Source organism: Carcharodon carcharias, unplaced genomic scaffold, assembly GCF_017639515.1.
Source record: "Carcharodon carcharias isolate sCarCar2 unplaced genomic scaffold, sCarCar2.pri U02, whole genome shotgun sequence".
Classification (NCBI taxonomy): domain Eukaryota; kingdom Metazoa; phylum Chordata; class Chondrichthyes; order Lamniformes; family Lamnidae; genus Carcharodon; species Carcharodon carcharias.
In genome coordinates this window covers 513,289-522,758 of record NW_024470889.1, presented here as the reverse complement: position 1 = coordinate 522,758, position 9,470 = coordinate 513,289, and the positions used below count along the sequence as shown (strand labels likewise).

At 47.9% G+C, this 9,470-nt stretch overlaps 1 protein-coding gene across 1 annotated transcript; it reads right to left on the bottom strand.

The window, feature by feature from the left end:
- Positions 1–362: 362 nt before the first annotated feature.
- LOC121275112 (tyrosinase-like) lies at positions 363–6,693 on the bottom strand. The gene is made up of 2 exons (XM_041182526.1): positions 5,884–6,693; positions 363–491 (listed from the first exon to the last, which is right to left on the bottom strand). Exons 1-2 carry the CDS (start codon positions 6,691–6,693, stop codon positions 363–365), a joined length of 939 nt encoding a protein of 312 aa, XP_041038460.1.
- Between the last annotated feature and the right edge of the window lie 2,777 nt (positions 6,694–9,470).

Below are 9,470 nucleotides of genomic sequence, written 5' to 3'. Positions count from 1 at the left end.
ATTTGGAGAGGACTTATGCTGGCCAACAAAGCTAAGGCTGTTGATGAGCTATGTTCACACAAAGACTGCAGTTTTCTGTAATTACCATGGTTAATTCTTAGGCCACCACAATTCACAACAATGAGAAAGAACTCCTGACTCTTTCAAGAAATGTGGACACAGGGGATGTGATGCCTTGGGTGCTTAATGTACCGTGTAATGTGATATGTCCCGATTGGGGGACTTGGCCAATTCACTGACTCGGGTGAAACTGTGCCAACAAATCCCCAGGCTGGATCCAGGGATGTGGTATAGTGTCTGACCTCTGCAGCTGGCCTTTAGGGCCCTGGTCAAAGTAGAGAGGATTAGGCCCATTCCACTGTCTAGTTGCCCCTTTTCTTGGATTGTGCCAACGTCTGGATGTCAGTGTGGAACTCGATGTTCTCGTTTCTGAAATTGTGGCTGCCGACTTTGGTTTTGTACATGCAGAATGGGAACTGTAGTCGGAAAGGCTGGTGACACCAATAGGACAATACAAAAGCTTCATCAGGGCCTTGAGCAGGGGAGAGAACCCGGGAACAGTGAGGCTGGGAGCATGTGTTTTACTTGACTGGGGTGTAAAATTGTGATTGCTGAATGCAATAAAAAAATAAGGCAGACAAGGGCAACAACTGACACTTGCATTTGGCCCTGAATGTTTGCAAGAAGGGCTACAAGGCGTGGTCTGGGTGAACCCTGAATGAGTGGCTGTGCTGGGTGGTGGGGGGAGTTAACAGGGGTTGGAATCAGTGGCAATGGGGTAGAACAGTGCTTCCCAATTTGCCTTTGGTGTTGTCAGATGCACCCTCCCTCTGATCTAGAAGCATTAGCTCCACATCTCCTGCTTACCTGAACACTTTGCATGCAGGCAGAAAAGCTTTCATTAAAACGTGAGGTTTCGGAGAAAATTTGGCGAGCCCTATGGCACTGCATAAAACATCTGGAATACCGTTTAGACAGGGAGACACGGTATGTTATTAAAGGGAAAGCTACAAAGAGTGGAAAGGACCTGGCAAGGTAATGGGATGTGATGCGAAAACAGTAATTGTGCAACACTGCAGTCAAACTGTCCAGGTACTTTCTTTGTTGTTAATTGGCACTGACTCTACCTTTACAGGTTCTGAACAGAACATAGAATGCGAGGAGGGGCGCATACACACACACATACATACGTACATACACACACACACATATACATACATACATACACACACACATATACATACATACATACACACACACATACATACACACACACACATACATACATACATACACACACACATACATACACACATACATGCATACATACACACACATACATACACACACACACATACACACACACATACATACACATACACACACAAACACACACACATATACAGACATACATATACATACACACACACACACATACATACATATACACCCATACATACACATACACACACATACATAGATACACACACACATACATAGGTACACATACATACGCGCATACATACACATACACACACATACATACACACACACAATATACATACACACACATACATACACACACACACACACACACACGCATACATACATACACACACACATACATGCACACACACACACACATACATAGATACACACATAAATACATACACATACACACACACACATACATAGATACACACACAGACACACATACATACACACACAAATGCACACACACATACATGCATACAAATACACATACATACATGCAAACGCACATACGTACACACACATAAATATACACACACACATACACACACAGACACACATACACACACATACACATACACACACACATACATAGATACACACACACATACACACACACATACATACACACATATATGCACACACTTCAGAGAGAATCAGTGACTCAGGCAGTGAGAGAGAGAATCAGTGACTCAGGCAGTGAGTGAGAGAATCAATGACAGAGGCAGAGAGAGAGAGAGAATCAGTGAAAGAGGCAGTGAGAGAGAGAGAATCAGTGACAAAGGCAGTGAGAGAGAATCAGTGGCAGAGGCAGAGAGAGTCAGAGACAAAAAGAGATACAGAATCAGTGACAGACATCGAGAGAGATATAGATGATCAGTGACAGAGGCAGTGAGAGAGAGGGAATCAGTGACAGAGGCAGAGAGAGAGAGAATCAGTGACAGGCAGTGAGAGAGTGAGAGAGAATCAGTGACAGGCAGTGAGAGAGAGAGAACCAATGACAGCGGCAATGAGAGAGAGAGAGAGAATCAGTGACAGAGGTAGTGAGAGAGAGAATTAGTGACAGCGGCAGTGAGAGAGAGAGAATCAGTGACAGAGGTAGTGAGAGAGAGAATCAGTGACAGAGGTAGTGAGAGAGAGAATCAGTGACAGAGGTAGTGAGAGAGAGAATCAGTGACAGGTAGTGAGAGAGAGAGAATCAGTGACAGAGGTAGTGAGAGAGAGAATCAGTGACAGAGGTAGTGAGAGAGAGAGAGAGAATCAGTGACAGAGGCAGTGAGAGAGAGAATCAATGACAGAGGTAGTGAGAGAGAGAGAATCAGTGACAGAGGTAGTGGGAGAGAGAGAATCAGTGACAGAGGTAGTGAGAGAGAGAGAATCAGTGACAGAGGTAGTGAAAGAGAGAGAGAGAATCAGTGACAGAGGCAGTGAGAGAGAGAGAATCAGTGACAGGCAATCAGAAACAGGTATAGAAAATGTGTGACAGGCAGTGTTAGAGAACCAGTGACTGAGGCATTGAGAGAGGAAGAGACTTCGTGGCACAGGTCATAAGAGAAGGAGAGAATCAGTGACAGGAAGTGAAAGAGAGAGACACAGAGAAAGAGAATCAGTGGCAGCAGTAGTGAGAGAACAAGGGAAGGAGGGAGAATCAGTGACAGAGGTAATGAAAGAGAGAGAGAAAAGTTTTACCATGATGCTTCTGGGGATGGGAGATTTTAGTCACAAGTTTCGATGGGAAATGCTGCGATTGATCTCCTTGAATCACAGGAGGTTGATGGGAGATTTGTTAGAAATGAACGAGGTGTTGACAGGGTTTATTAAGCTAGACAAGGTGGCTGTCCCATTAGCTGATCGTACAAGGACTGGGGAACACAGAGTTTTCATTTCAGGCAAGAGATGCAGAAGGAATGTGGGCAAGAAGTGTTTTAACACAGCGAGAGGTGATGTTCTGGAACCCCACGCGGTGGTGGAAGTGGAGATGATGAATGATGTGAAAAGGAAAATGGATGAGAACTTGAGGGGAAACAGGGATAAATGGGGGTCTGGGACTGACTGGATTGCTGTCCAGAGGGCCAGCATGGACTTGATGGGCTGAATGGTCTACTTTTTTTTCTTTATTTTTTTCATGGGTTGTGAGCATTGTCCGCAAGGCCAGCATTTGTTACCCATCTCTAATTGCCCTTGAACTGAGTGGCTCTGCTCGGCCATTTCAGAGGGCAGTTAAGAGTCAACCACAAAAAGGTGTGTCTGGAGTCACATGCTGGCCAGACCGGGTAAGAATGGCAGATTTCCTTTCCTAAAGGACATTAGTGAACCAGATGGGTTTTTTCAACAATTGATGATAGTTTCATGGTCACCATTCCTGGCACTAGCTTTCAACTCCAGATTTATTGATTGAATTGAACTTCCACCAGCTGCTGTGGTGGGATTTGAATGTGTATTCTGAGCCACAAATGACACTATGAGAGTCCGAGACAAACAAAGAGAGATTGACAAAAAGAAAAATACCTGGAAAAACTCAGCAGGTCTGACAGCATCTGCGGAGAGGAACACAGTTAACGTTTCAGGTCTGAATGACCCTTCAACAGAACGAAGGAAATAGAGAAATGAGGTGAAATATAACCTGGTTGATGGGGGTGGGACACGTAGAGCTGGATAGAGGAGCAGTGATAGGTGGAGGCAAAGAAGAGATTGCCAAAAAAATCATAGACAAAAGGGGTGTTGACGGTGGTGATATTATCTATGGAATGTGCTAATAGGGACATTAAGGATAGCAGGTAGGACAGGGCAAATGGCCCTGGTGGGGTTGGGGTGGGGGGGAAGGGATCGAAATGGGCTAAAAGGTGGAGATAAAACAATAGATCGAAATAAATTTTAAAATAGGTGGGAAAAGACAAACGTATATATTTTTTAAAAATTGTGAATTATTGGGAAAAGGGGGATTGGAAAGGGGGTGGGGATGGAGGAGAGAGTACATCATCTGAAATTGTTGAATTCAATATTAAGCCCGGAACACTATAAAGTGCCTAATCGGAAGATGAGGTGCTGTTCCTCCAGTTTGCGTTGGGCTTCACTGGAACAATGCAGCAGGCCAAGGACAGACATGTGGACATGAGAGCAGGGTGGAGTGTTGAAATGGCAGTGGACAGGGAGGTCTGGGTCATTCTTGCGGACAGACCGAAGGTGTTCTGCAAAGCGGTCATCCAGTCTGTGTTTGGTCTCTCCAATGTAGAGGAGACCACACTGGGAGCAGCGAATGCAGTAGACTAAATTGAGGGAAGTGCAAGTGAAATGCTGCTTCACTTGAAAGGAATGTTTGGGCCCTTGGACGGTGAGGAGGGGGGAAGTGAAGGGGCAGGTATTGCACCTTCTGTAGTTGCATGGGAAGGTGCCATGGGAGGGGGATGAGGTGTAGGGTGTGATGGAGGATTGGACCAGGGCGTCCCATAGGGTATGATCCCTATGAAATGCCACCGGGGGGGGTGAAGGGAAGATGGGTTTGGTGGTGGCATATTGCTGGAGTTGGCGGAAATGGCGGAGGATGATCCTTTGAATGTGGAGGCTGGTGGGGTGATAAGTGAGGACAAGGGGGACCCTATCACGTTTCTGGGAGGGAGGAGAAGGTGTGAGAGCGGATGCGCGGGAGATGGGCTGGACACGGTTAGGCCCTGTCAACCACCGTGGGTGGAAAACCTCAGTTAAGGAAGAAGGAAGACCTGTCAGAGGAACTGTTTTGGGAAGTGGCATCATCAGAACAGATGTGACGGAGGCGAAGGAACTGAGAGAATGAGTCCTTACAGGAAGCGGGGTGTGAGGAGCTGTAGTCGAGGTAGCTGTGGGAGTCGGTGGGTTTGTAATGGATATTGGTGGACAGTCTATCACCAGAGATTGAGACAGAAAGGTCAAGGAAGGGAAGGGAAGTGTCAGAGATGGACCATGTGAAAATGATGGAGGGGTGGAGATTGGAAGCAAAATTAATAAATTTTTCTAAGTCCCGACGAGAGCATGAAGCAGCACCGAAGTAATCGTCGATGTACCGGAGAAAGAGTTGTGGGAGGGGACCGGAGCAGGACTGGAACAAGGAATGTTCCACATACCCCATAAAGAGACAGGCATAGCTGGGGCCCATGCGGATACCCATAGCTACACCTTTTATTTGGAGGAAGTGAGAGGAGTTAAAGGAGAAATTGTTTAGTGAGAGAACAAGTTCAGCCAGACAGAGGAGAGTAGTGGTGGATGGGGATGGGGAAAGAGAGTGAGAGACAGTGTGACACTGAGAGGGAGACTGAGAAAGAGAGAGATTCAGAGAAAGAGTCAAAGAGATTCAGAGGCAGAGACAGTGAGAGCGAGAAATAGAGACAGAGAGAGGAAAAGAGAGTCAGTGAAAGAGACGGGCAGAGACAGTAAGAGAGAGAAACAGAGAGAGGGAAAGAGAGAGTCAGTGAGAAAGATGGAGGTAGAGTGAGAAACAGAAATAGAGAAACAGCAGGAGAGAGAGACATGGACAGAGAGAGAGAGAGGGAGATGGATTGTGGGTGGTATCTTAGAGGAGTTGGAGATTGAGTGGGGAGAGAGGTGTTAAAGCCGACATGAACAGTGAGTTGATCTTACCAGCCAGCTGCAGAAGCAGGAGGTCTGACTGAGGACCCCTTGTGCATCATTGGAACCGAAGATATGGTCAATGCAGATGTCACAGCTCTGCTGTCCTGCCCAGGCCCAGTATGGGAGGTAGAAATCCTGCTCTCCAGTCAGGTTTCTCATCTCCCTCTCAAAGGACAGGAGGTAGACATGGTGCCAACAGGGGAAGGCAGGTCCCCGGTGGGCGTAGGTACTCAGCTGGCCATCCCCCTGGGGCTTGGCACAGAGATAGTGTGCCCAGGCCAAGATGTCGTTGAGGCTGGCATCACGGACATGGAGCGGCGAGCCGGGCTCAGGACTGGAGCTTGTATAGATGACGTATCGGGAGCTGACTGTGCGCTTGGCAAGCAGGAGGCGGTCCAGGAAGAGGTCCCGCTCAGACACTGACATCTGCCGCAGATCCCGCCTCTCCACCAGGCGTCGCCGCTGGCATTGTGAGCCCACCCGGCCGGGGGCACACTCCCCACAGTCCACACCGCCACATCCCCGTTGGCACGCGCACAGCCAGCTGAAGAAGTAGGACGGCCAGCCTAGGCGGAAATGGGTGGCGCGCCCCTCACCCACCTGCCCATCTGACCAGGGTGACGGCAGTGCCAGCTCCTGGCAGTAACCCCGGCCTGAGGCACTCCCACAGGGTGAGCCGTCGCCCCACCAGTGTGGGCAGCACATGCGATTTGCTATGTGCCAATCACTGGCGCAAGTGCGAGGGACCTGCCCTTGGGTGCTTGCCAAGATAGCCAATACCAGCAGTAGCTGGCAGCAGCAGGCACAAGGTTTGGACATTGGGAGAAAGTAAGCTCACAATCTGTAACCAAGAGCATCTCTCGTGGTCACTTGAAGTTTCAGGCACACTCGCCTTGTGGCTGATACAGCCTTGTCGCTGATACAGCCTTGTACCTGATACAGCCATGTACCTGATACAGCCTTGTCGCTGATACAGCCTTGTACCTGATACAGCCTTGTACCTGATACAGCCTTGTTGCTGATGCAGCCTTGTTGCTGATGCAGCCTTGTACCTGATACAGCCTTGTCACTGATACAGCCTTGTACCTGATACAGCCTTGTCACTGATACAGCCTTGTCACTGATACAGCCTTGTACCTGATACAGCCTTGTCACTGATACAGCCTTGTCGCTGATATAGCTTTGTACCTGATACAGCCTTGTCGCTGATACAGCCTTGTCGCTGATACAGCCTTGTCGCTGATACAGCCTTGTACCTGATACAGCCTTGTCGCTGATACAGCCTTGTACCTGATACAGCCTTGCAGCTGAAACAGCCTTGTACCTGATACAGCCTTGTCGCTGATACAGCCTGGTCGCTGATACGGCCTTGTCGCTGATAAGGCCTTGTCGCTGATACGGCCTTGTCATTGATACAGCCTTGTACCTGATACAGACTTGTACCTGATACAGCCTTGTACCTGATACAGCCTTGTCACTGTTACAGCCTTGTCACTGATACAGCCTTGTACCTGTTACAGCCTTGTCGCTGGTACAGCCTTGTCACTGATACAGCCTTATCACTGATACAGCCTTGTACCTGATACAGCCTTGTCACTGATACAGCCTTGTCACTGATATAGCCTTGTCGCTGATACAGCCTTGTACCTGATACAGCCTCGTCTCTGATACAGCCTTGTACCTGATACAGCCATGTCACTGGTACAGCCTTGTACCTGATACAGCCTTGTCGCTGATACAGCCTTGTACAAGATACAGTTTTGTCACTGGTACAGCCTTGTACCTGATACAGCCTTGTCGCTGATACAGCCTTGTACCTGATACAGCCTTGTCGCTGATACAGCCTTGTACCTGATAACAGCCTTGTACCTGATAACAGCCTTGTACCTGATAAAGCCTTGTACCTGATACAGCCTTGTCGCTGATACAGCCTTGTCGCTGATACAGCCTTGTTGCTGATACAGCCTTTCCCCGATACAGCCTTGTCCCGATACAGCCTTTTCCCTGATACAGCCTTGTACTTGATACAGCCTTGTCACTATTACGGCCTTGTCGCTGATACAGCCTTGTCGCTGATACAGCCTTGTCGCTGATACAGCCTTTTCACTGGTACAGCCTTGTACCTGATACAGCCTTGTCGCTGATACAGCCTTGTACCTGATACAGCCTTGTCACTGCTACAGCCTTGTCACTGATACAGCCTTGTCACTGATACAGCCTTTTCACTGATACAGCCTTGTTCCTGATACAGCCGTGTACCTGATACAGCCTTGTACCTGATACAGCCTTGTAACTGCTACAGCCTTGTCGAAGATACAGCCTTGTCATTGACACAGTCTTTTCCCGGATAAAGCCTTGACCCTGATACAGCCTTGTACTTGATACAGCCTTGTACTTGATACAGCCTTGTCACTATTATAGCCTTGTCACTGATACAGCCTTGTCGCTGATACAGCCTTGTACCTGATACAGCCTTGTCACTGATACATCCTTGTTCTTGTTATAGCCTTGTCGCTGATACAGCCTTGTCGCTGATACAGCCTTGTACCTGTTACAGCCTTGTCGCTGATACAGCCTTGTACCTGATACTACCTTGTCACTGGTACAGCCTTGTTCCTCATACTGCCTTGTCACTGATACAGCCTTATAACTGATACAGCCTTATACCTGATACAGCCTTGTACCTGATACAGCCTTCTACCTGATAACAGCGTTGTACCTGATACATCCGTGTACCTGCTACAGCCTTGTCGCTGATACAGCCTTGTCATTGATACAGCCTTGTCCCTGATACAGCCTTGACCTTGATACAGCCTTGTACTTGATACAGCCTTGTCACTATTACAGCCTTGTTACTGATACAGCCTTGTACCTTATACAGCCTTGTCACTGATACAGCCATGTACCTGAAACAGCCTTGTCACTGATACAGCCTTTTACCTGATACAGCCTTGTCGCTGTTACAGCCTTGTCACTGATACAGCCTTGTCACTGATACAGCCTTGTACCTGATACAGCCTTGTACATGATACAGCCTTGTCATTGATACAGCCTTGTACCTGATATAGCCGTGTACCTGATACAGCCTTGTCGCTGATACAGCCTTGTCGCTGATACAGCCTTGTCGCTGATACAGCCTTGTCACTGATACAGCCTTGTCGCTGATACAGCCTTGTCCCTGGTACAACCTTGTACCTGATACAGCCTTGTCGCTGATACAGCCTTGTACCTGATACAGCCTTGTCACTGGTACAGCCTTGTAACTGATACAGCCTTGTCACTGATACAGCCTTGTACCTGATACAGTCTTGTACCTGATACAGCCTTGTACCTGATACAGCCGTGTAACTGCTACAGCCTTGTCGCAGATACAGCCTTGTCATTGACACAGTCTTTTCCCTGATAAAGCCTTGACCCTGATACAGCCTTGTACTTGATACAGCCTTGTACTTGATACAGCCTTGTCACTATTATAGCCTTGTCACTGATACAGCCTTGTCGCTGATACAGCCTTGTACCTGATACAGCCTTGTCACTGATACATCCTTGTTCTTGTTATAGCCTTGTCGCTGATACAGCCTTGTCGCTGATACAGC